This window comes from Felis catus, chromosome B4, assembly GCF_018350175.1.
Source record: "Felis catus isolate Fca126 chromosome B4, F.catus_Fca126_mat1.0, whole genome shotgun sequence".
Taxonomy (NCBI): domain Eukaryota; kingdom Metazoa; phylum Chordata; class Mammalia; order Carnivora; family Felidae; genus Felis; species Felis catus.
In genome coordinates, this window is record NC_058374.1 from 7,545,966 (window position 1) to 7,573,406 (window position 27,441).

The following is a 27,441-nucleotide window of genomic DNA, read 5'->3' on the forward strand; positions in this document are numbered from 1 at the left end:
CGCACCGACACTTAGAAAACGAGTGTCATGGCTCATGAGAAAATCCCAGAGATGCTCGGTGAACACAGAATGCTGTATGTGTCACACTCGTGGTGGCACAGAGATTGATACTGTGTGGTAAGGTGTGGATTTTGACAACTCCGGGTTGAAAAGTAATTCAGAAGAATTAGACACTGAAAGTAAAGTTTCAGGACGACCTTAAACTTTATTTCACTTTTCTTTTTAATGTCTGTATGAGTGCTATATTAAAATCGACCTAAGTACATCTGGAGCAGCTTGTTCAATCATTCTAAAATAATATTTCTAAGTGGTGAAAATGCATTCTCGTAATTTTAATTGCCACGTTTTCTTTTAATGATACGTAAATGTGTCTTCTAATTGGCATCTTCCATTTTCAAAGAATGCAGTAGTGTTCTTTCCTTATAGGAAGATCTTAATCTCCCTCCACTTTTTTAATATTAAAAAGTACTGTGACATTTTTTGAGAGGTGGTAAGTGCTATTAAACACCAAGTGCTAGTTTGTTAAGTGGTCCTCCCATTCATTTCAAAAATAGCCATTGAGCCTTTAGGATAAGGCAGGCACTGTCCTGGAAGCCGGAAGCACAGCAGTGAACCGAACTAAAGCCTGCTATCATGAAGCGTTATGTCCTAGGGAGTACGGTATACAGTAAGCAACACATGTTAATGTTAAGCCTTAAATACTAAGAAGAAAAATAAAGCTAGGCAGAGGAACAGAGAGTGGTGAGGCTTACTACTTTTAGATGGGGAGGTTATTGAGGGGAGGTCTCTCTAAGAAGCGGTGATTCCATAGGACTGGAAAGAAATAAGGGAACAGGCCACGTGGTCACATTGCGGGGGGCATTCCAGACAGAGGGAACAGCAAATCCAGAGGCCGCGTGTCTGCAAAGCATTTAGCTGATTCAGGGAACAGGAAGACGACAAGTGAAACCGGAACTGAGCAAGTGGGAGAGAGTACTGAAAGGTCTAGGAGGGTGGACTGTGACAAGGGCTTGAGCTAGTCTGTGAGATGGGAAGCTCGAGGAAGCTCTGGACCAAGGAGGAGAATGATCTGGAATCTCATCTGGCTGCTCACCAGCAAGGGTGCAAGGGTGGAGGCCTGTTCAGAGGCGGTGGGAACCGTCAGGAGAGACAGTGACATGTAATACCAGTGAGCTAGTCATATGTTAAGAGGGGTGATGTGATTCTCACCATGGTTTTGAAGTTGTAAATAATGCCAAACAATGGACAGTAGATTAAGATGGATTCTGTAAGCAGAGTATTAGTTATGTGCTCATTTCTTTGGACATATGGGAAATGAAACACTATGAGTAACAGTATTTTCTGAAATAAAACAAGCCCTGCTTAATTTTTTAAAAGTAATTTACTAAGCATTGTAGGGTCGTCTCCGGGAGCTTCTAGTTGAGGAGATAAGACATAGGAGAATTTCAGTAACAATTTATATGTTTAGGGCTCGTATGTCAGAATAAGAGTCAAGAATAAGAAAATTCTGTGAAAAGCTTCACAAAAGAAGTAAGACTTGAATATATCTTTTTTTAGAAAAATAGACAATGTTTTAGAACACTCGTTTTAGCTTTACAGCAAAATTGAGCAAAAAGTACCAAGACTGCCATGCACTGCCCCCCCCCCCCAGCCTCCCCTACTGTTAATGTTCCCCACCAGAGTGGCACATTTGTTACAATTGTCGAATCTCCATTGACATACCATTATCATCCAGGGTCCGTAGTTTGCTTTAGTCCATACGTATCCACCATCATAGTATCCTGTAGAGTCGTTTTGCTGTCCTGAAAACCTTTGTGTTCCTTCTAGTCATCCTTCCCTCAGAAGGGGTCAGGAGCTAAAAACGGGAATTATTTGAAAGTCCGTAAAGAGCAGTGACCCTCAGGTGCTCAGTCACTACTGGGTGACTGGCCATCTACCCACCTTTCTGCACAGATGTGAAGTCTGTTTGCTTGTGTTTGTTTATTGGCAGCGGTGAGCGAGTCAGTGAGCTCAGCAGAACACAGGGTTGACGCTCAGGGTACTGAAAGTGGAGGTGAGGTGCAAGTCTACGTTCCTGCCATACAGGAAATCAGAGGAGCCTTCTCCGAAGAGACAGGAGTAGGCCCAGGAAAATGCCTGCTGATGATACTATTGTCATTAGTGCTAACTCGTCTTAAAGTGAAGCCCACCAGTCAGCAGAGTCTCAGCTGTGCCCCCCAGAGCTTCCAGCAAGCTTTCTACTGACTCCTACTATTTCTGTTGACTCTTGAGCCAATAGAAAGACAGCCAATAGCTAGCAGACATTGGAGGAAAAATAACAAAAGACATTGGAGGAAAAGAGAAAACAAAACAACCAGAAATAGAGACAGTAAGCAGGAAAAAACTGCACACTCCCACACACCCCTTTGGAGAGATAAGAGTAGAAACTGTCCCAGAGGAATAAACAGTCACAGTACGAGAGCAAGTTGTTGGAAACTAAAAGTAAGTAATCAAAATAAAAAAGTTCTATAGGGGGGTTTTAAGGTAAAAGTCAGGGAAATCTAAACAGTTAAATAAAGAGAAGCAGTAGAGGAGAAAAAAGAAAACTACAGACTCAATTTAGAAGGTGCTATAGTGTACTAAAACGAATTCCAGGAAGAGAAAACAATATGAAAACAAAGGAAATGAAATTATCAAAGAAATAATGCAAGAAAAGTTCTCAGAACTAAAGGATATAAATCTCCGTATTAAGAGGGCCTAAGTGGTACCCATAACAATGAATGAATAAAAAAATACACAACAAGGCACTTTATTAGGATATCAGAGGTTAAGAGACAATCATATATGCCTAAGTCACATATGAAGGATTGCAATTCATAGGAGTGTCTGACTGAAGGAGCACTGTCTTCTGACAGTGATTACATGCCACTGAAATTTAGAATGAAATCATGTTAACCTCACCTTCTATATGCCGCCCAATGATCAGGGCATAGGGTAGAACAGGAATGTCTTAGACTTCTGTTACTTCTCACACCACTCTTATCGGGAAACCACCAGATGATTTGGTCTAAACTCAATGAAATCTAATAGGTATTTGAGCACTCACTATGTTTTATAGCATGACGGCATGCATATAAGTAACCTATGAATATTTATAGATTTACATGGAAAGATTCAAGAAACCAAGATGATTAAGACACAATCCATATCTTCAACAAGCTTTCAGTTTTCAAATCTTGAGTAACTCAGGTAAATAACTATATATGAAACATAAAAAAGCACAAGTATTCTCAGAAAGTTAGAAACTGCCAACTGCCATGGGGATTTGAAGAATGAAGAGCTCAAATCTGATTGGAAGCAGGGTTTCATGAAGGAACTTATTATCTGAGAGAGTTCTGGTAAAACAGATGAGATTTTGATAAGCAGGTATGGGGAGAAAAGCTTTCAGACAGAAACAATATAACCAGAAGCCCACGAATGGAAAGCTTATAACTTATTGAAGTAAGTAGTTCAGAAGTGCTGCTGAAATGAAGGAATGTTAGGGGAAAAAAGAGTGAAAGTCAAGGTCATGCTATATTATAGAGAGCCACAGAAATCAAGCTGCAAGTTAAAAGGGTCATCTTTAGGTTAGTAGGCAAATGGGAATGGTTGAAAGATTTCCATCTGGAGAGCTGTCCTTCAGGACAGCAAATCCAGCGGGTTTATCATGTTTTGCCTTCCAGATGTCGCTCATTGACAGGTTGAAAGTCTGGGTCCAGTATTTCCCTTACCTCTTGACACTGACTCAATATGCAATAAATATTTGTGGACCTAAAGTTTAAAGGAATCTAACAAAAGAGAATTTCAAGAAAGAGCGGTCAACAGCCGTTCTTACATAGAGGTCAGGCAGGATGAGGATTATTTGTAATGAGAAATGAGAAAGTTACAAGGGACCATGGGAAGGCGTTTCCCGTGAAGTCAGAGGAAATGAGTGGTGAAGGGAAGTGGTCAAGTACAAACTTATGCTTCAGAGCAGTTTGATAAAGGACTAAAAAATAAAAAACCCTCTTTACTGATTTGATAGTACCCTTGCCTCACTATATTCTGATTTTTTTTTTTTTTGTCTTTCCCGATGGACTGAATTTCTTGAGACTGAGAAATACCTTTCCCCCTGTTTACGTTACATCTGGAAAGCAGTAACTTCTCAAGGAATCAAAAAAGTAAAGAAAGCATTAACTTGAGTTGGATAGCAGTGTTGAGCAAAAGTAAAAAGGTTGTAAGAGGTGAGTTTTTATGATCATGGCTGTTCTAATAGAGAAGCATTGAACCTATTTGTAAGCAGTGAAGGAGAAAGAAAGAAGTGTATGTGGGATCTGGCATTCTGTTCCTACTTTCTTCAGTTAAATAAAATTTTACTTTGGAACCTTGTTTGTTCTAGGTAATAGGCCCCATTTCAGTTACTTCTTTTTCATTTCCCCCAAAAGTGTCAGATTGAGTTCAGCTCAGGGAGGCCGGAATATTTGTTCCGACGTCAGTTTCTTCACAAATGGGGTTGTGTCCTGTGGCTCCAGTTTGGTTATATTTCAGAAGGTGACAGGTTAACGTTTTTTACTAAGTTCTGTAATGTTCTGTTATGTTCTTACAACACATCATTCTGATTTGGAAGAAGTCTCTCTGTAAGACCTGGGGAAAAGGAGAGTCAATGTGGCAGACATCCGTGGCCATCCATAAATTGCCTTTCATAGCTCTCAGTAGGGCTTCCCGTATAGAATGAGTATACTGTATAAATATTACTTATCTGAAAAGATACTTAAGGTAAATATTTTATCAAACATATTTCTAGCGTTTCTGTTTTAATTAAATTTCATTGGAATTTTTATAAGACTTGGCTCTGATAGTTCAGGTGGTTTTTTTTGGTTTTTTTTTTTTTCGGTTGAAAATTACAATACTTTTTTCTTCCAGCCAGAAACATTTTAAAATGTGTTTTTATATTTATATGATACTGCTTCATGCAGGTAATAATGCTATAAGACATTCTTGTTGATGGACCTTTAAAACCACAAGTTTTGCCTTTCTTAGTTAAACCAAGTTCCAGAGAAAACTTTAGGGAATCTAAGCAAGTCCTAAGTCATTGCCAACTGAGAAGATCCTGGGGGTAGGTCCATTTCAGGCTTTCCAGTAGGGGTTGTAAACACAGATTCCCAAGAAGAGCTGGGGGTACGGTGACAGGTGGACAGCCTTACTGTGCCCCTGTGGAATGTGAGTATAGAATTCTAGATCTCCTGACGTTTTAGTAAAGGCAGGAAATTTAGATTGGGGGGGAAAGGGGTTGTTTCTGGATTCCGGAATCTTGGCAGCTAATTAAAAATGCTTAAAAACGTTATGCACCACGCCCCTCCCCTCAAAAAGATACTTTCAGGGCCCTTGGGTTGACTGTTGGGATCTTCTGGTCTCAACAGGAATTAGACCACCAGTCACGATCTCCGCTGCCCGGTCTCAAGCCCTGTCACCTCTCTCCTGGGCTCCTGCAGTCATCTCCCAGCTTTTCTGTGACCCTGTTTGCACCCCCAGAGTCTGTTCTCAACACAGCAGCTATTGGGATTCTGCCGAAATCAAGTGTCAGGCAGATCCTGTCACTCTGTTCCCGGAGACTCCCCGGGAGCTGCAGGCTGTCAGCACTGCTGGCGTAGTCCCCTGGGGGGGGGGGGGAGCAGGCTCACGTCGGGCCTCCCCCTCTTGGAGTCCTTCTTCCTCTGGATCTTGGTCCTGCAGACGCAGGTTGGGGGGGGGGGGCTCTCCAGGGGGTCTTCAAAGAGATGAAAGAGAAAGGAGAGGGCGAGGGGAGAGCTTGCAGATTTTTCTAGTTGGGCTTCATCTGGAGCTGCCTGGACAGCCGGTGCTGGCAGCAGACTTCTGAGAGGTCCACGTCGTCACCCAAGTCTTCCCGCTGTAGCCTCGTAACTTTCTACAAAGGGGAGGAACTTCTAGAAGAAGATGAAGCTGTAAGAAACGGCAAAATAAAATGTGGACATCTAGACTGAAGTAAAAGTTAAAGGGATGATAATGAAGGCAAAGAAAAGGTGGTAAGAATGCAAATGTCCTCCCTCAAAAAAAGGAGAGAAAGTCTGAGAGGGGAGAGGCTTGGAAAGCTCACCAGGATGAAAAGCATTCAACGCAAATATTACATTGTCACCTGCCAAGTGCCGCTTAACGTCCATTCTAAAGTGTGCTGGAATTAACTGTAGTGAGGGTATCGCTTCCTCAGCAAGTAAGATCTCACCGACTTCTGGGCGTGTGTTGAATACCTAGAAATACTGAAGGCATTTCATACAAAAGACATTTCCCTCGCCTATGGGCTTGCCGTATAAGACAGTTTGAAAGAGTGGAAGACGGTAGTCCGTTGATAACTGATGGGCCAGGTTTCTTTCTCCTCTCTCTCTGGCTGGAGTTTTTACTCTACTGTTTAGCCAAAGCAGGACTGAGAATATAAAGTCCATATGGTAATGATTTTTTAAAAATTTATAATCAAAATGAGCCCTAAAATGACAGGAAGAGAAAGATCTCTTTTTACAACAGCGCTCTTCAGTTCACTGTTAGATCTTAGACCGAAGGATCCAGTGTGGAAGGTTTCTGTCCAGGTAATAGCTCTAGATTCCCATTCTACACTACTGTCTCATTGTTAAAGCACACACACATGTGCACAACTCATGAACGTGGGCAAAAACATCCCGTCACCCTTCCCCATTTACAGCAGCCCACCCCCTCGCGCTCTGTTCCTTAATCCTGCCTTTGTTTTTCCCCATAGCACGTATTTGGGATTTTTTGCTTTCTATCCCAGTGAAGTTAGGAACCCTCTGTGTTTCAATTCCTGCTGTGTTGCCACTGCCGAGAGGAGTGCCAGCCACCCAGTAGACATCTACATCGTCAAGTGAAGGATTGTTGTAATCTAACAACTTTATTGAGATACCACTCACACACCATACACTCCACCTGTCGCAAGTGTGCACAGTTCACTGGTTTTTAGTACATTCATCGAGTCATGCAACCATCGCCACCACCAATTTTAGAACACTCTCACTCTCCCCCACAAATAAACCCCATACCCATTACCAGCCATTCCCCATTTCCTCCACTCCTGCCAGTCCTAGGCAGCTGCTAACCTACCTTCTGTCCGTGTAGATTTGCCTGTTCTGGACATCATAAGGAAATGGAATACTGTAATAGGTGATCTTTGGTGACTGGCTTCTCTCATTTAGTGTGATGTTTTCAAGGTTCATCCATGTTGTAGGATGTCTCAGAACTCCATGCCTTTCTGTGGCCAACGAATACTCCATTGTGTGAACACACCACTTTCTGTTTATCCAAGAGTGAATGCATTTTCGACAGCAAATAAATACTCCTAAGTTGATCTCTCTTACCTACAGGGCATATTTCTGACCAGTGCAATCCCCCCCCGCCCCCCCCCCCACCATCCCCAGTCTGCCTTCTAGGGAATTCTCGCAAAGACCATGTGGTTTTCATATTAATCTACAATACATACGATGAGATGTTGCTCATTCCGGAAAAGTGTGGTTCATTTTAATTCAACAAAGATTTGTTAAACCTAGTGCCTGTCATGTCTCAGGCACTATATTAGGGCTTTGGGATCAGTAGGTCAGGTTTTCTGACTCACAGGCTAAGAAGAGGAACAACGATATAAACAAATATCTTTTATTCATAGAGGAGGGAATCATTGCCGAAAAAAGAGGAAGGAAGCTAATCATTAAGGGCCCTCCATTTGTTAGGTACTATATTAAGGCTTTCACAGCAACTCTGCAAAGTCTGTATTAGAAAAGAACCCAAAACTCAGAGAGGTTAAGTGCTATGCCTGAAGTTTCAGAGCTGATACGTGTCCAAATCAGACTTCCAACCTGGGTTGATCTGATTCCAGGAGCCTTGTTCACTTTTGTGCTCTATGGGAAGACTAAACGGATCATTCTCCAAGGAGAGGGTTGGGTAAGGGTTTTTCTGAATTCTTAAGATGTATGTTAAGTGTCTTCTTAAAAAAAAAAAAAAGTCTTCTATAATAAGGAGGGCATTGAAATTTTTTCCTATCCTAGAGATGTATGAAGAGTTGTGTGGTCAAATGCAGAGTTACAAAAGCCATTGAAGATTATTTAGCAGAAGAGTAGGTATGATCAATGTCCTTGACTTCAAAAGATAATTCTGATGGCAAAGCTGATGTTGGACTGGAGGTAGCAAGATGCTGGAAACCCAAAGACCAACTAGTATTTCATTTTTAATATTCTAGGCAAAGATGGTAAAGATCTGGGCTGTTGGATTAATTATGACAAATTTTATTGGCCACGTTTTGTGTGTAATAGATGCCACACCATGTGCTTTGGTGACATTAACTAGTTATGTCCTCACATCAACCCTATGACGTGGATATTATCCAGATCAGCTCCGTTTTACAGATGAGTCCTCCCCAAGTTCACACAGGTAACAAGTGATGAAGACAGGATGTGACATCAAACCCATCTGACTCCCAAGCCCACATACTTAATGCTGCCTTCTGTTGTATTCGAGCGAGCACACAGAGGAATTGAGCAAAGTTAGCTAATTTGACAAGTACGTACGTGAGTGGGGGATTTAAAATCTACTCTTGCTTGACGCTGAATACACTGCTTTCTAGGGAAAGCACAGATTATTGTTCCAGAGTACCAATTTTTTCTTGGGTTTTTTTGTTTTTTAACCCCCTTCTTTGTAAACTGATTTTTCTGCAGCTATTTCTGATACCGCCTCTCTGGTTTTCTTTTAATTGCACGTAGTCAACCACATATTCAGTCTTTTTCTTTCTGCTTCTCAAGTACCTCTTGATCCATACCTTAAAAATTTCTGGTCTCCAACCCAACTTGCCCTAATGGATTTCTAGACCTGCACATCCAACATGGTGGCCAGTAGCCCCAAGGGTCCATGGAGCTCTCAAAATGTGGTTCACCTGACTGAGGGCTGAGTTTTTAATTCTATTTAGTTTTTATTACATTATATTATATTTAGTTTTACTTAATTTAAATTTAAACACTGATAATTTATTCACTATTAAAAAATGTCTAGGTATGTTTGAGACAACTCAGGTATGTGCATCTACTTTTCAACTGTAAATTTCATGTAATTTACTCTACATACGGATCAAGTATTTCCAATGAAGATTTAGCATCTGAATTGGTAGGTGCTATCAGGATGAAACACATCTCAGATATTGAAAGCTCAGTATGAAAAGAAGCTAAACTGTCTCAATAATTATTTCTATATCGATTATATATTGAAACAGTATTTTTGATCTATCAAGTTAAAATATTACTAAAATTGGTTTTACCTGTTCTTTTCAATATTTCAATGTGGCTACCGAACAACTTAAAATAGATGTTTTTTAATGTTTATTTATTTTTGAGAGGGAGACAGAGATAGAATGTGAGTCAGGGAGGGGCAGAGAGGGAGGGAGACACAGAGTCCGACGTGGGGCTCGAACTCATGAACCGTAAGGTCATGACCTGAGCCAAAGTCGGACACTTAACCGACAGAGCCACCCAGGTGCTCCACAATTTTTAATTCCATCGTGTAGCTTGTATTGTATTTCTACTGGAAGGTGCTGTTCTTACTATTTATTTCTGAGATGCCTTAGCGCTGTATTGACTTTTTATTATTGCCAACTACCTCATTTTAAATGATGTTTGCATCTCAGTCTGCAGATTTCACGTGGATGAGCATTTTGAGGGTCTTTTACTTGTCAGAGTTCTCACTTAGTACCTGATACCCAGCACATGGTAGGTGTATTTCAAACGCTTCCCGAATGGAAGCCTCGCTTTGACGGACCTCGTCTTACATGGGCCTTCCGAACCATATACCGCTCTTCACTTTCACCGCCAATTCCATTCTAGCTGCCGGGAGGGTCTCAGGACCACCAAACTTGGACCCTGACAGGCACACTTACTATGGCCTTGAAGAATACTCTTTGGTTTTCCCTGAGCTGAAGGCTTACAGATGGTCGGTGCCCAGTAAACATTAAATGCATGTGTGGGCCTCTTAGCTCTTTTTCTTCCATGCCAACTGACGTTCCAGGGGGAGCTGAAGGTAAGCAAGAGTTAATAGATGGGGTTTTCAGCTTTCTTTACCGTACATTCCACAGCAGTCACTAATGAATTTGGAATCATCGTTCCTATCGTGTTCCTCTATTAGCAGCAATAGTCAAGTGATGTGTGTGATTTGCTTTATTTGGAGGACAGGTAATTAAAAACAGCTTTACCCCTTTGTAGACCATGTTGGAGTCAGCTTACTGGTATAGGGTTCTTTGTACTTTGGAAATGGGACGGATGTTCTTTTTCTTTCTGCAGTTGATATTAAGACTGTAAGTCTTTTCACAAAACATACTTTGGAAATTAGTGGCTCATTTTTAAATGTGTGTGTGTGTGCGCATGTGAGAGAGCGGGAGAGAAAGAGAGAAAGTAACTTATTTAGGCATGATTGTCAATTGTCTTTTATTTTCTGTCTACTTACTGCTTTGGATAAACATACTGGACTACTGCCAAAATTTCAGGTGGCTGAATACTAATTTTGCTGAAATTCGATGGAACAGCCATCCCCTGCCAATTTTCTGTCTAAATTATGCAAAAATTTGACTCTTGCAAGACATAAATCTGGTCAAAAATAGAGTCCTAATTTTCTAGTCAGTAAGACCTTCAACAGACTAATTATTCTTGTTTCAGCTTTTATTTTTTATGTAGGAAAAGAAATCAAAGAAAAATGAAATGCAGTAAAAGTTACGAGTCATTTTTCTCCTGTGTCCCAAATGTAGATTTGCAGTATTAAAGAACATGACATTCGTAACTTGTCTGATACAAAGCACGAGTGAGCCTCAGAAAACAATTAGTGCATCTTTCAAACGTACCATAGTTATTGAATAATTACTCAAATAATGGTCAGTAATGGAATACAAAGGGTTATCTCTTAGCTAATCCCCAAGTAATGGAATTGGTGTATCTCTGATTTTTCCCTTAGCCTTCCAGGGTTTAGAAGAACGAGACAGAAGTGATTATGGGAAGAAGAGAGAGCCACTGGAGGCCAGCAAGGAAAAGGAGGCCTTATCTTAAGCAATTAATCAAGAAACACATATTGTGGGACAATTATTCCAAGCTCATTCTAAAATAGCTTTGGAGCCCCAGGTCCTGAGATCTATTTTCTAGAATTTTGCCAAGGTCACTTAGAGCCCTGGGATAGACCTTCGTTGGAGTAAAGGTTTGGTTGACAGTATACATGACTCTGTACGTAGGGGTACGTGCAACGCAAAGATGTGGCATCGCATCACTTCGATGCAGATGTGCCTTCGTACTTTGGCTTCGTGTTGATGGTAGTAGCTGTGCAAAATAGAGTGAGGTGTTGCCCCAAAGGTAAACAGCCTCTCTCAAATGCACCAGCCTCTGGCATATGTCTGTCTGCCCCACCGTGTAAAAGTCGGATGGCAGTGCTGATCCTGCACGCCTTGTGGGGTTTTTGTATGTAGTAATTTCATGTGACAAACGGTTTCCTATTGGGTATGGTCGTTCTCAGTCTGATCAGTCATTTTAAGCTTCATATTACTACTTCCTCCTTCTCTCCCTGTTAGTGGAATATATTATTTTCTGGTTCGTTCGTTTGTGTTGTCTGATAGTTGGCCGTGTTTATCTCTACCGTGAACCTTTCCAAACCTTCCTTAGCTTTCTTCGCCTACCTTTCTCAATCTTGCCATTTCTTTCGGTCAGCCTTTCCTGCTTAAAACTGGCCAGTGGCTTCCCACTGTGCTCAGACACACCCTGGCTCCCTCAGCACGGAAGACAAGGCATGCTCTGATCCCCGCATCCATAGGCTTCACCTCTGTCTACACCGCCCGTCCTCCGTCCGTCGGACGTGAACGTCTGTTCTCACAGCAGGGCCTTCCCTTGTTCTCTTTTCTCCCCAAAAATGCTTGTGCTAAAGATCATCCCATGGCCACAGTTTCCCCATGAATCTGGTCTCCACTAAACTGTCCATAGGGACCACTCTTCCTAGAATAGCCCTTCCTCCCCCAACACGTGATCCTACTTCATTGTCTTCTTAGCACTTCGTCACTATGAATTTCTCCTGTATTGTTTCCTGTCCGCCCTGGCAGCGGGTAAAGCCCGTGAGGAGAGAAACCTCGTGTTTGGTTTCCTTACGCCTATATTGCCTGTTATACAGATTGTAGTGTTTGTTGGGTGAACGAATGGATGAGACTGCTTCATCGTGTGACATACAACTGACTCTACCTGCCCTCCAGCTTCCGCCCCCACCCCCCACTAGACTGAAACCGTTCGCTCGGGTCACCAGTGACCTAATTCCTGTTCTTTTCACAACTGCTGGAGTCGCCTTTTTCAAAAGCAGAGCAGACTTTTAAAACCAGCTCTTCAGCGTGACCCCTGAAGCTGCACCTGCTCGCCAGCCCGTCGTGTTGCATCCCATTCTCACATTACGCTGGCCACACTGGTTTCCTTTCAGAGCCTCGAACACGCAACCTCGTTATACGTGTGGCCGTTCTAAGTGCCGAGAATACGTTTCCTCTGGCTTGTCTCTGATTGCTGTTCTAATTAGTTACTCAGATCTGTGTTTAATTGGTGTTAAGATAGTTTCTTCATTCTAAGAAGATGGCACTCTCCCTCATCACTGCCTCCTTAGTGGTGCTTTTCTGTTACTTTACCCTGTTTATTTCATGGCAGCGGTCGTGGATCATGGTGCCTTTAGGGAGGTATATTTGATGCTTTGCAATCTTCGGCATGATTGAGTACTCCTTTCTTGTTGAAACCTTCTTGTACGCGCTTGTGTTTTCTCTTGTGGTTCTCTTCCAACTTACCGGCCATCCCGTCTTATTCTCTTCTCAAGTACCCCTTCTGCCACTACTTTAAATTTGGTCTGTTGCATAGTATCTGTCCCTGGTCCTCTGCTGTTCACACACCGTATATTTCCTCGGGTGACCGTTTTTTTTTTAAGTTTTATTTTTTTACATTTATTTATTTTTGAGAGACAGAGACAGAGCACAAGTGGGGAAGGGGCAGAGAGAGAGAGAGGGAGACACAGAATGGAAGCAGGCTCCGAGCTGTCGGCACAGAGCCCGACGCGGGGCTCGAACTCACAAACCGCGAGATCATGACCTGAGCCGAAGTCGGACGCTCAACCGACTGAGCCACCCAGGCGCCCCAAGGTGACCTTCCTTACACCCTTGGCTTCAGCCCCCTTACTAGGAAATACCACCTGGCCATCACAAGCTTTTGCTAAACAAATATTCAGGGGCTCTCTGGGTTAGCTACTGCCTTAGCCGCTGGGAACTCAGTCTAGAGGACGCAGCCCCTGCCCTCAGAAGGCTCATGTTTTAGTGGGTGGGACAGAAATGGCTGAGCAGACAAGTAATAGGATGTGAGGCGGGCGTGTCCACCGTGGCCGGAAAGCGGGGCATGAAAGTGCTAGGGAGGCAGGTGGGTGGCGGAAGGGCTGGCGGTCAGAGTCTGTGAGACCGGGACACCGGAGACCCGGGTAAGGTGCGAGAAGCAGCCGCGAGACGACCTGCACGAGCAGCACCCGGGGCCATCGGGAGAGCGCTGGGAGGCAGCGCGGCAGGTGTGAGCAGTGCCGAGGACGGCAGGGTGGCCCGAGGAGGGGAGCAGAGGGTCAGCGCGGCACAAGGTCGTGATGGGACGCTGGGGGCCGCGGGAGGGATTGGGATTTTAATTGTGCCGAAGCCAGCCGAGGCCGGGCGGGGAGATGCTGCAGGGCCACACTTGGGAGTTGGACAGTCCCTCCAGCCTCACCCACCGCGTGGCCTTAAGGGCGAATGGGTGCGGTCATAGTTAGCCCTTTGTAGTCCGAACCGTTTATGTGCAGTCACACAAGCGCCGTGGGGAGACATTCATCCCTGAGACCTCGTGACCTTCTGACAAGTCAGACCTTGTCAGACCTTCTGGGACATCTTATCAAAGAAAGGTTGCACAATGTTCCAAGTTCAAGAAGTACAGGGCTTTCGATTCTGATTTTGAAGAATTTCTAATTTGCGGTTCAGGTATATGGTCATTTCTATTACAGATTGATTAGCCTCTTGGCTCCCCTGCCCCACTTTTCATCCAGGCCAGGGAAGAGTTGATTGTAATTTCATAGCATTTTTCTGGCCATTTTTATACCATTGTGATTTGCTTATTTTGTGGCTTCTTGGGGCGTCGTTTGTTTGTTTGTTTTGAATCACCAAATTTCAGAGACCAGCAGCAGATCTCATAGGCCATCCCCTAAATATGAGCGTCTTTAGGGTTGATGGGATGGGACAATGAAGCTTAAATACTGCCTTTCTTTCCCCGTCAGATGTATCCTTTGGTACTGAATGGATGTTTCTCTTGCCACTTCAGACTGGAGTCATCCCAAATTTGGTCTTCTTTCTAATCTGGCTTCTTAACAGCCATTGGGTAGTTATCCCGAGCTCTCCTTTTTTCACGATTTTGTTAAAATCTCTCGCATCACACATGTGTGGTTGGGGGAGGAGGGAGAGGAGCGAGTGTGGGAGCCGCTCCTCCCTGGGGCCGGCTCCTGGTCGGTGCTGGGTGAGTGGAGAGGCGGCAATGAAGGTCTGTGCTGCTGTCGCCACTCACGGCAGTGGCCACTGGAGCAGTTGTCCACAGATTTCACGCTGACTCTTTACTAACTGCGCGTGGTAATCCTGTGAAGCAGATAGGGTCAACGTTATTTTTGCATGCGTACAGATGAAGAGTCTGGTGCTCGTCAGCACAAAGATCAGGAAAGGGCTGGTTCTGTAAACCAAGGTTGTCTTCTAGTTCATTGCCATTTCCACTAGAATGAAACACTGCCCTAATAATACAGTGTGGGCTCGAAATAAAGAGCATGCTTCAAAACACGGCCCCAAACCCAGAGGTCATGTGCCAAGTCAGTCTAGTGAAAAGGGTCATCTACAGGATCTAACTGGTGAAGGGATGTCCCACGCCAGTTGAGTACAGGAAGGGGAGGAGAAGATCGTCCAAGCCGTTCTGAGTCACAGTTTGCAAGTCCCCCCTTTTGTGGGCCCTTGGGTTTTAGGTATGTCCAGCTTAATGCTGCTTTAATAGCTAAAACAGTTTCTCTGTGTTCCGTTGAAGGACTGTAGTAAGCATTTCATTGTAATTTGGGACAACTGTCATATCTCACTGATCCTAAGACATCATCAGTTTAAGAAGTGCCATTCTTGTCTGTACCGCTAAGAAAAACACACACACACTGCCAATTCGACTGCCAAACTCTTCTTTCTTATCATATAAAATGCATATAAAGGGGCGCCTGGGTGGCTCAGTGGGCTGGGCATCCGACTTCGGCTCAGGTCAGGATCTCATGGTTCGTGAGTTCGAGCCCCCACATGGGCTCTCTGCTGTCATCGCGGAGCCCGCTTTGGCTCCTCGCTCTCCCCCTCCCCTGCTCGCACTCTCTCTCTCAAAAATAGAACATTTTTTAATGTGTATAAAGTGTTACTTTTTAACCGCATAGAACAGATACCTCTTTGTCAAATTTTTTAAATGGTTTGGTGACCGAAACACCAAGGAGCTGCAGTTATCCAGTCGTTCCACCAGGAGTCCCAAGTTCACCCACTGGCGGGTAGTGACTGCTGGGCCAGGGTTATCACACCTGTCCCACAGAGACAAGAAGATGCTCTGATTATAAGAAATACATCCCAACTTCAAGAGAGGCACATTTTTTTTCACATTTTAACAACTTAGAATCGATGAAATACGGTAAGATAGTTTTTCTTATTTTTCTCATGGTAACAGTGGTGAAGGAAATATGTATCATCAGCCTCGGGTGATCGCTTAGCAGCTGAAGAAAAATGTGGTTCCTGTCTTGGCGGAGCTTGGTTGGGGAAACGGATAAAAACTGCACCGACCATCAAACAGCGACACGTTGTGACTCTTTATTTTGGAGATGGAGAATGACTAAAGAATGCTTCTTGGAGAAAGCAGTACGTCAGCTTAAGATGTAAAGAGTGAGAAAGAGAGACGAGCATGGAAATAACGAAGGGGAGAGTGTTCCTAGTGGAAAGGAACAGAGGATGTGGCTGTAAAGACGCCAAGAAGGGAAAGAGGTTGGTGGGTTCCAGAAATTCAAAGAATAGTCATGTGCTTGAGCAGAAAGTGTGTGCACAGCTAGTACTTTGATATCTGTAAACTAGAATCTGTCCCAGTTTGGGGCAGGAAAAATGCCTTGCCAGGTATGGTCACAGTGTTACGGTTCTTCACGCATATTTAATCTTTTCATTAAGTGCCTTCCGAGGCCTGGAATTAGTTTCAAGTAAAATCTTTTCTTTTAAATCCGTAGTCCATAAAAGTACTCAGTGCTGATGAGTTTATAGCCATATACTTGTAGTTGATCCTCATTATGCGTGTATTCCATATTTGTGATTTTTTTGCCCACTCACTAAGATGTGCGTGTAACCCCAACTTCAGCACGATGCTTTCACAGTCACTCGGGGACCTACCGAGTGTGGTGAAGAATTTGAGTTGCCCGGGGTGTGCACATTTGCAGCTGAGTTCGAACAGGGTGACACTATGCCTTGCCGTTTCAGCTCTCCGGTTGTAAGCAAGTGTCATGTTCAGGGTGTAGTTGGTGCCACGTTCTTCACAGTTTTTACTTTTTCTGGGTGCTTATGCCGTTTGGAGTGGTCCCCAAGCACGATGCTGAAGTGCCGGAGAGTGTTCCTGAGCGTCAGAGGGCTATGGTGTGCCTTGCGGAAAAAAACACGTGTTCGATCAGCCTCCTTCAGGCATGAATTACAGTGCTGCTGGCTCTGAGCTCAGTGGTAGGGAATCCACAATGTACATCAATTGAGATGCCTTTAAGTCATTAAACAGAAACATACATAAAACGAGCTTCTGTATTGATCTGCAGCGAGAAGAGACCCACAGGAGCCTCACCTCGTATTTCCCCTGGGAGCGATGGTTCAGTTTTTGCTAAGTTAGTCTTCACAGGACCTTCGTAGAACGTAACCACTGCCAATGACACAAACCCGTCGTCCGTGCGTATGTGAACGCGTGATTAACACGTTGCCGTATCACGAGCCACCCCAAAATTTAGTGACTTACCGTAGCCAGTGTCTGTGAGCTCCCGATGCTGTGAGTTGGCATTTGGGGTTGGCCCAGCCGTGCACTGCTTTTGCTGGATGTGGCTGGGCTTGGTCGTACGTTTGCGATCAGCCGGTCACCGACGGCCTCGCTCAGATGTCTGATGGTTCCGCGTGGGCCCTCGGCCACGCACTTGCCATCCAGCAGGCTAACCTCGGCTCATGCCCGTGGGGGCGGTTGCAGGTGTCCCGTGAGCAGCAGGAGGGCAAGCCCCAGTACACAGGTGGTTTTCAAGAAACCTCGGCCAGTGCCACATTTGCCAACTCTGACCCGCTGGCCAAAAGCAAGTTCCGTGACCACCCCAATCAAGTAGGTCCCACCTCTTACTGAGGAGCCCATTAAAAAGGCATCAGTGTAGGGAGGGGCAGAATTTCTCTTCTGTTTTTCTGCTCTAACTCATTTATCAGGCCCGTTGCTGGGTTCTTTACATACTTTGTCTTACTCAGAGGTGCTGGGACTTTCTGTTAATCCTAACCAGCATAAAAGGAAATTGAAGTTCAGAAAGATGAAGGGTCTTCATAGCCGGTAATTGGCAACGGCAGATCACACACGTGTGAATGATTGCCAAGTTTTTATTCTTTCTCTGCGAGCCGCCTTCTGATAGATGAATGGCTAATTTGCCTAATTTGTTTGGTTCTGGGGAGAAAAAAGATAGCAGGGAGATCGGTTTTATTGATAAAGGAAAAAAAAACCCTGCCATTGTTTGCCTTGGAAAAGAAAGTGTGTTGCTCTCATATCATAGTGTGCAGTCTTACTGTTATCCCAAGTTGGAGGAGATCACGGTGGTGGTGATTTGTGAACGTGTGGCCCTGGATTTGCACGAAGGGCTTACACCCTCGTATGGGATCTTAGCTGGAACAGAATTTATTCTGAAAGACTTAAAGGAAGTCGATTAAAATATTAGAGCTATCGACGTTGTCTGGAGAGATCTTGTATTTATTTCTTTCTTAAAAAATCCACAATGTGACCGTGGCTAGGCCCTATTATGCTATTGTGATCGCAGTTGAACCGAGAAGGGTGATTAACGATAGCAATTTATTGTACCTGAGGAGGAGAGAAAATAGGAGATGTTGTCGTTATCATAAATCATATCATAAATAACCAAAAAGAAGCACTCAGAATGCTTGTGTGGCGTCAGCAGCCGGCCCCCTCAGGCCCGTTAGCCCAGGATGTAGCCATAGAAACCCCAAAGTCATATTGTTATCTCCGTCTCACTGCAGTTATGTGATACAACAGCATTAACATATAGATTAGGCCATTTATAATACTTGGTGTCATTTCAGGTTGGCTTGCTTATATAGCATTTTCGTTTTTTATTGTGCAGAATGTTAGTGAAATAGTGCTTTTTTACAGGTCGGTGTGTGTATAAGTATTTATAACACATCGTCTTTGCTCTGCTATTAATTTATTGTGTTATTGATTGGTTGTACTATATGAATTGTCACTGCCTAATTGTCTTGTCTTTGCTAGTAATTTCCGTTTTTTTTTAAGTCAATAGGTTTATTTAAAAAATACCTACCCACTTACACACATCGAGTTGTGTTTCAAGGGTCTAATTTCCGTTACGTTACAGACAGGACAATGTAAAAAATACTGTATGAGGGGATGTAGACAGGATTTAAAAAAAAATTTTGTAGCCTCATTTGGAACTAAAAATAAAATGTTGGTCTGGATAGTTTGTATACCCCTACTCGTCCCGTCTGTTCCAGGCGTCCGGTGTCTGCCCATCGGTTTTCAACTGCTGGTGGTCAGAACGCCAAGCACTGGTGCGTACGGTCCGTGAAATATCGAGGGACACAAATAGCTCTGTCCTGCCCTTGAGACCATCCCGCCTTGTATAGTCATCTGCGTGTAGAGATGGCCCCAGTAAAAAGATCTTCAGCTCCGAGAAGTAAGAGGTCAGACGTCAAGACTTAGGTGTTGCACGCGAGCATATTTTCTTCTGCGAGAGTCCGTGGGCTGTGCTGGGTGGAATCATGGCTCTGGTAACATGCCAGATACGGGTTCAGTCCAGATCGCCTTCCGTGCTCGTATCCCTGGATGTGGGCTGTGTACCTACGTACCTGGCACCGATCCCTGCCACAGCAGTTGAACTGATGGCCACAAAGTGTGGTTGATTCTTAAGGATAGGAAATCATGTCCTATTTGACTCTCTGTTCCTGAGATCTGACAGAGTGCTTGCCACCGGGGAATTCAGAAGACACTCAGTAGATGAGCGAGGGAGTGAATGAATGAATGAATGAATGAGGACTGAATGAATGAGTGATAGCGATAGTGAGTCGCTTCAAGGAACGTTACAGTAAGTACACCTTGTATCCAGATGGACAGAAAGGTGTTTTTTGAAAAAATGTGCATCTTAAGCAAACCCTTTCATATTTGTTAATAAAAAAGGAAACTATTACAAAAGCAGCAGGATGCGTAAGCTAATAAGAAAATAGGAAAGTTTGTGTCGTAATTGCTAGAAATTTCTGCATGTATATTTCTAAAAAGAATCACAAGAAATCTAGTTTTAAATACATTTAATTTTTGGTGAAATATACGCAGACAGAATTTCATTGGCCCCATATTGAAGGTTGAGAAATGCAAGTATAGTTTCTGCCTGTTTTGAGATTGTGCCACTAAATGTTAAAGTTGCGTGCATCTGTGTAGTGAATGAGATAAAAAGCTTCTCAATGCCATATGAAAACAATTTCCTTTTTTTTCCCTACTTTCCATGAGCTTTTTAGATTATAGGGTTTCTTTAAAGGCATTTATTATTCTAGTTAAAACGATATTTTGTTCTAAGTCAATATTTATAGTAGTTTAGGATTAACCCATTAAAACCCCTTTGGGTGTGTTCAGGCCTTATTTAAGCCTTGTTTTATGTTTTGTTCGAGAAGTTTGGTAAAGAAGCATGTTTTTCTCATTACTCCTCTGGGAAATGTAGCGAGCGTGGCTTCTTTGTGTCATTAACGGAGGAAAATTGGGGTGCAGTCTGTAGTATCTCCTTTACTCACATCTACATCTGTGAAATTTTAAAAAGATGGACATTAACAGGGACCCGTCTTCTCTCTGATACGTAAGTAGGAGAGAACTTGACAGTTTTTCTGCAGTCAGTCACACACTGAAGGAAAACGTTAATTTGGTGAAACTGGGTGAAGGGGATTCATGAGTTCTTTGTAGTGTTCTTAAAACTTTTCTGTAAGTGTGAAATTATTTCAAATTAAAAACGTAAAGGGGTACGTGGGTGGCTCAGCCGGCTGAGCATCTGAGTCTCGATTTCGGCTCAGGTCATGTTCTCATGGTTCATGAGACAGAGCCCTGCATTGGACTCTGTGCTAAGCGTGGAGCCTGCTTAAGATTCTCATTCATTCTCTCTCTCTCTCTCTCTCTCTCTCTCTCTCTCTCTCTCTCTCTGTCTCTCTCTGTCTCTCTTTCTGTGTGTGTCTCTCTCTCCCCCCCTGCCTTCCTCTCTCCCTTCCTCTGCTCCTCTCCCCTGCTCGTGCATTTTCTCTAAGATAAAATGTTTTAAAAAGTTGAAAAACAATTTTGCAATCAAATGTTGGCTGGGAATCATTGGCTGTTTAAATGAGAAGACTCTGAGATCCCTGAGAGACCTCCGCCTCCCTCTTTTTCTGTTAGGAGATAGTCTGCTACCAGTTAAGTATCTCTCTTAAGTTGCATTTCTGACAGTGGTGATAAATTTGTGCCGAGTCATTCACATTGTTTCCCATCATTTCCCCTTTTTTGACACATGCGAAAGCATACCGCATACGCAAAGCCTCTGATGGAATGAAAAGTTACTTTTTAATGTGGCGGGTTTTTCCTTAGATTGGATTACATCATTTATGTTTTAGTGAATTTACGTGAAGAATAAGGTTGTTGATGGTGGACGTGAACTTTTACCGGAAACTTGACATTTTTTTTTAAATAAAGGTTCCCTCCCATACTGGTTTTAAGTATGGTTCTTCATATGTCTTTTTTTCTTATTGTCAGTATCTTTTTTTTCCTCTCCTAGAAGTGTAAAAGTTATCTCATAATTTATGGTATTCTTTGAAGAATGACAGTACTAATGATCAGTTGTCACAGGTATCATCATTTTGAATAAATTTTCACACAAAGGGTAATCAAATCAAAAGTCTTACCACTGTTAACATTAGCCAGATTTTAACACAAGCAGAATTGAAAATACCAGTTTTGTAAATAATTCCTTATCATACCTCTAGCAGCATGAACATGAATACTTATCCAGAGCTGGCTTCCCTTAGTAAAATATCCGTTATCCTGAAAAAGTGTCCCCACCAGCTCTGGGCTGCTTCCATGGCAGGATAGAGTTATTAGGGCAGATGGCGGAGTGATACCCACTTGACCTGTAGATGCGAACTGTGGACTTGCGCTGTTATATGGTTTTCGAGAGATTAGAGTGAGGCGACTTGGGTTTGTTTTGTTTTTGTTTTGCTTTGTTTTAATCTTCTCGTAAAAGGATTGCAGGGTTAACCTTACAACGTATCTCTCTGTTATTGGCCAGCATTATTATTTAGTAGTTTGAAAATTGAACTCTAATTAGTTGTTCTAGCTAAAAAATAAAAAAAGCCAAAAACTTTCATCTGGAGGACCTATAACTATTTTTCTATTAGTCCAGGAGTTCCCATGCTGGGAACTGCTTTCATTAGAGTACTCCCTCTGCCCTCCCAGTGTGTCCTCCTAAGGCCTTCTCTGGGGGACTCACCCTCCCAGAGCTGATCCAGATCCAGATTCAGCTCCAGAATGAGAAGAACAAGGCCTACTTCAACATATTCCACGGGCCCATTATGCCGCCCGGGCTCAACCTTCCTCTCTCTGCTTTGGCATCGTTGGGATTTATGAACCTCTCTCAGGTAGGAGGAGGTTCTTTGCAATTTAGAAATATAACAGTAGTAAGTACTCTGAAATTTTTTATTCATTCACTTGGAGAATATCCTAAAGCTGTCCTCCTTCTAATTTTTTCATATGTTTGCCTGTTAGCAGTTAGTGGATTTGAAGTCTCTCTTGTCATTTTGATAAAGATAGGGTTGGAAGGGGCTGTTCAAGTCTTCTGAATAGTGTAAATCTAGGACAGGAGTCTGAAAACTTTTCTGCAAAGGGCCAGATAGTAAATATTCTAGACTTTCTTTGTTGCTTGTAGAACCAGAATACAGTAGAGCCCGAAGTGGGGGACGGGGTGGGGGACGGTCACTTCTAGTTGCTAAGAAAAAGTGTCACGGAAGAGGGAGCATTTGATAGGAGGCTGAGAAGAGATAGTCACCGGGACACCTGGGTGGATCAGTCGGTTAAGCGTCCGACTTTAGTTCAGGTCATGATCTTGCAGTTGGTGAGTTCGAGCCCCGCGTCGGGCTCTGTGCTGACAGCTCAGAGTCTGGAGCCTGCTTCGGATCCTGTGTCTCCCTCTCTCTCTGCTCCTCTCCCGCTTACACTCATTCTCTCTCCCTCTCAAAAATAAACAGACGTGAAAAAAAGAAGAAGAGATAGTCACCAAATGTCAGGGGGCAGAGCATTTCCGGCGAAGGGAGCTGCATGCACAGAGCTGCGAAAGTGACACACGGCAGTGTGTCCTCAAGCAACAGATCAGTTCACGCGGCTGGGCTGGCAGAGTGCCCAGGACGGGGTCAGATGAGGGAGCGCCATATAGGTTGTGCCGGGGAAATGGGGTTGATTCTACATTTTAGCAGACTGGTTTTCACCTTGCTGTAGCCTCACCACAAAAGCTTTTGTGGCAGCTCAGCGTGTAAGATACAGAACCGTATGGGTAACCGTTCCATTTCATAGAGAATAGGGGACCCAGCCCATACTGTGTGGTGCTTCAAAAGGGGCTCCGCAGAACCCTCCAGGCTCCAAGGAGCTCCTTTTGCAAAGTAGGGACCGATGAAAGGTCTTTAAGACAGGAAGTCATCCGGGGCGCCTGGCCGGCCCAGTCGGTGGAGCGGGCGACTCTTCGTCTCAGGGTGGTGAGTTCGAACCCCACGTTGGATATGGAGATTACTTTTTTAAAAAAAGCTTTAAAAAGAAATGCAGGAGGGCACCCGGGTGGCTCAGTCAGTTGAGCATCCTTCAGCTCAAGTCATGATCTCACAGTTTGTGGGTTCGAGCCCCGCGTCGGGCTCTGTGCTGACAGCTCAGAGCCTGGAGCCTGCTCCCGGATTCTGTGTCTCCCTCTCTCTCTGCCCCTCCCCGGCTCATGTGCTGTCTCTCTCTCTGTCTCAAGTATAAATAAACATTAAAAAAAAAAAATGCAGGAAGTCATGTACTCGGATTTGTGGCCTCAGTAAGGCAATGTGAAAGACGGGACTGGAGCCGGAGGCGTAGAGACTAGTGAGAAGTACAGACAAGAGGCGCCGGGGATCTGAACTAACGAACTAACCACAGTAGCCACGGGGAAAGCACATTAAAGGAAATGCAGTGGGAAATTGTGTCCGCAGTGTGGAAATGGAGACAAAGGAAAGAAGTGGTCTGGAATGATGTTTCTGACTCAGGTACCTGGACGGATGATAGTGTCATTCTCAAGGACTGCTAACAGTAGTTATGTCTCAAATTTGTCTTGTGTTAGACATCATTAACTGTCCACCCGACTCTGTGTCTAGGGACTGCGCTAACTAATAATCCTCTTTCCTTCCTTCCTTCCTTCCTTCCTTCCTTCCTTCCTTCCTTCCTTCCTTCCTTCCTTCCTTCTTTCTTTCTTTCTTTCTTTCTTTCTTTCTTTCTTTCTTTCTTTCTTTCTTTCTTTCTTTCTTTCCGTTAATGGCTGCGCTGCTCACTCACCGGGGCTCAGAGCCTTGAAATGGTGTTTGACTCCTTTGTCCACCCTTTGACCCCATCATTTATTAGATTCCGTTCATTCTGTATTCAAAATGTCCTCCACCTCCATCGCTTCCCCTTGTTACCACTCTTCTGTTCGGACCCTGTCGTCGCTTACCTACATCATTTCAGCAACTTCTGACTCGTCCCCTCTCCAATGTACTGGTCCCTCCCATCCATCGTATATGGTCCTGCTAGAATCATTTGTTCACATACACCCTGAGATTTTTCTTCCTTGTCTAAACATCTTCCCTAGGTCCGAACGGCCAGCAGAGGAAAGATGGTTTAGTGTTTCTGGAATTCAAAGCTGCTCGGATCTGGAGGCAACCTTAGCGGGCCCACTTTGTGCCGCTCCCCACTTGCACCGTGCTTGCCCGGCGGATTACCCCCCTGGCGTTTCCACCTCCGCCTCCTCGTCGTCTGTTCCTCCCCCCTGTGCTCACCCTTCCTGGTCCCCAGAAATCCACAGCACTGCCTGATTCGTGAAGTCTTCCGTAGATCTTTAGCATTGCAGTAATCTGTTTGTTTGACCCATGGTCACTCTTCGTCTGTCTTCCGGTGCTGGTCACTTTCCCTGTGCTATGCACATACATTGTGTCCCCTGCTGAACCATGACATGCTCAGCTGGTACGTGTAGAAAGAAATAACGTGATCTTAAAGCAACTCGGTCAAGTAGGCAGGTCAAGTGCCATTAGTCCCTTTTGAAGGGTCAGGAAATAGGCTGAGGGGGTCAAGAGATTGCCCAAGGCCCGTTGCCCCGCAGTGCCGGAATGCTAGCAGAAACGGCGTCTTTCTAATGGCAAAGCCGGGATATATGCCATTTGCACGACACTCTCTCTCAAAGTGCTGACATCAGCAAGCAAAGCAGAAGACATGAACCGTGGGTGAATCATATCCAGGTTGGAGGCTTGCGTCTTCTAAACTCCAAGAATTAACATTTGTTATAGGAGTCCTAAAAGTAGGTACGCCTTTTTGTCATTTCTGAGGATAGGAGTCTTACAATAACCCATCTCTGGATCTTTAGAGATAATGTATGTGTGTTGCGGGGGGAGGCGGGGGGGGCAGGCGCACACGCACGAGCTTACACAAGAGGGAGAAAGACGGTGTTCGGTGAGGCCAGGAAAAGAGTTGCGGAAGCAGGAGACCGACAGTCTGTATATCTGCTGTCACCAGCCGGCACTCTTCAAAGAATGATGGCGTGCAAGTCTGGAAGATCCTTGAGGATCTACCGCTTTGCTCTCTAAACGCCGTCCATAAGCTCCTTTCTTTCCTAGAAATCACGTTTGAAGCGTTGTTCTCATGTGCTAGGATCTTTAAAATATTCCAGTAACACCTCTTTTCTTTTCCCTTGCCAGAGGAGGAAGAGCAGGTGCCCACGGATGGGGGTACGTCAGCAGAAGCCATGCAGGTTCCCCTGGAAGAAGACGATGAATTGGAGGAGGAGGAAATTATTAATGATGAGAATTTCTTGGGTAAGAGACCGTTGGATAGTCCCGAAGCTGAGGAAATGCCTGCCATCAAGCGACCGCGGCTGTTAAGCACTAAAGGGGACACCCTGGATGTCGTATTACTGGAAGCCCGAGAACCCCTCAGCTCAATAAATACCCAAAAGATCCCACCAATGCTCTCTCCGGTCCACGTGCAGGACAATACAGACCTAGTCCCCCCGTCACCAGAGCCTCCGATGTTGGCTCCAGTCGCAAAATCACAAATGCCAATCACAAAACCATTAGAAGCCAAATCGTTTACACCTAAAGCAAAGACTAAAACCAGTTCTCCGGGACAGAAGACTAAGTCACCTAAAACTGCGCAGTCACCAGCAATGGTCGGAAGTCCTATTCGGTCACCAAAAACCGTATCCAAAGAGAAGAAGTCTCCTGGACGCTCTAAGAGCCCCAAAAGCCCCAAGAGTCCCAAGGTTATGACTCATATTCCCCAAGCACCTGTCAGACCCGAAACACCAAACAGGACTCCTTCCGCTACGATAAGTGAAAAACTTAGTAAAGAAACCCTTCAGGTAAAACAGATACAGACGCCCCCGGATGCTGGCAAACTCAACAGTGAGAATCAGCCGAAGAAGGCGGTCGTGACGGACCGAACGATCGACGACTCGATCAATGCCGTGATTGCACGGGCTTGCGCCGAGCGAGAGCCAGACCCTTTCGAGTTTTCTTCGGGATCCGAATCCGAAGGAGACATTTTTACCAGCCCTAAGAGAATTTCAGGTGCGGAATGTACTACTCCAAAAGCTTCCACCTCCTCCAACAGTGTCCCTAAGGCAGGATCCACCCCTCTGCCCCTCTCGGGTGGGGCCTCCAGTTCCGACAACTCGTGGACCATGGATGCGTCGATCGATGAGGTGGTGCGGAAAGCAAAACTGGGAGCACCTGCAAATCTGCCTCCCGGCTTCCCCTACATCTCCTCTCCTTCGGTCTCCCCTCCCACCCCGGAACCTCTGCACAAGGTGTACGAGGAGAAAGCCAAACTGCCCTCCTCTGTGGAGGTCAAGAGGAAGTTGAAAAAGGAACTGAAGACCAAAATGAAAAAGAAAGAGAAGCAGAGAGATAAGGAGAGGGAAAGAGACAAAAGCAAGGAAAAAAGTAAAGAGAAGGATAAAGCGAAAGAGAAAGAGAAGGAGAAGGAGAGTAGCAAGGAAGCCAGGTACCCGTGGAAGGAATTTCTTAAAGATGAAGAGCCGGATCCCTATAAGTTTAAAATAAAGGAATTTGAGGAAGTCGATGCAAAAGTGAGATTGAAAGATGGGATGGTAAGGAAGGAGCGAGAGAAGCACAAAGATAAGAAGAAAGATAGAGACAAAGGCAGGAGGGACAAAGATAAGAGAGACCGGGAAAAGGTTAAAGACAAGGGGCGGGAGGAGAGGCTGAGGGCACCTGCGGCCCCCCTCGTGGTGCCCCCGAAGGACGCGGCCCTGCCCGTGTTCAGCCCCGCGGCGGCCGCCAGGGTCCCGGCCGGGCTGCCCGCCTTGTCCTCGATGCTTCCTGAGAAACTGCTGGAGGAAAAAGAGAAGCCTAAGGAGAAAGAGAGGAAAAAGGACAAAAAGGAGAAGAAGAAAAAGAAAGAGAAAGAGAAGGAGAAGGAGAAGAAAGAGAAGGAAAGGGAGAGAGAGAAGCGGGAGAGAGAGAAGAGAGAAAAAGAGAAGGAGAAACACAAGCATGAAAAAGTAAGCACTTTTCCATTTCTGGCTCTGTCTGAGCACCGTCCTGTGGCAAAACTCAGGTAAAAAAGCCAGCAGTTAGAGCTGCGTCTCAGAGGCAGATGGCCCGTAAGTTAGCCGGGAGGAGATGCATACGTGGTTATGGAATTGAACTGAATTTTAATTCTAAGACCCACAAACTTGTAATCAAGCCCCCTCCATGCTGAAACATGTTAACAAGTTCATAGCCTAGGAGGAACCTATAATCGCAGGCTATAACCCCTCTGTTCATTAAGCATGGTAACGAATCCCTGCCAGTTAAAAAAAAAAAAATCTGTAAATAGTATTTCT

The 27,441-nt window shown here is 44.5% G+C and overlaps 1 protein-coding gene across 3 annotated transcripts in view; it reads left to right on the plus strand.

Annotated features, from left to right (window-relative positions):
- Positions 1–27,441, plus strand: part of TAF3 (TATA-box binding protein associated factor 3) — a 180,272-nt gene that overhangs the window by 106,452 nt on the left and 46,379 nt on the right. For all 3 annotated transcript variants that reach the window (XM_011283569.4, XM_011283570.4, XM_011283571.4), the window contains exon 3: positions 25,292–27,117. In XM_011283569.4, the coding sequence (XP_011281871.2) occupies positions 25,292–27,117 (1,826 nt within the window). The remainder of the gene's footprint in view (positions 1–25,291; positions 27,118–27,441) is intronic.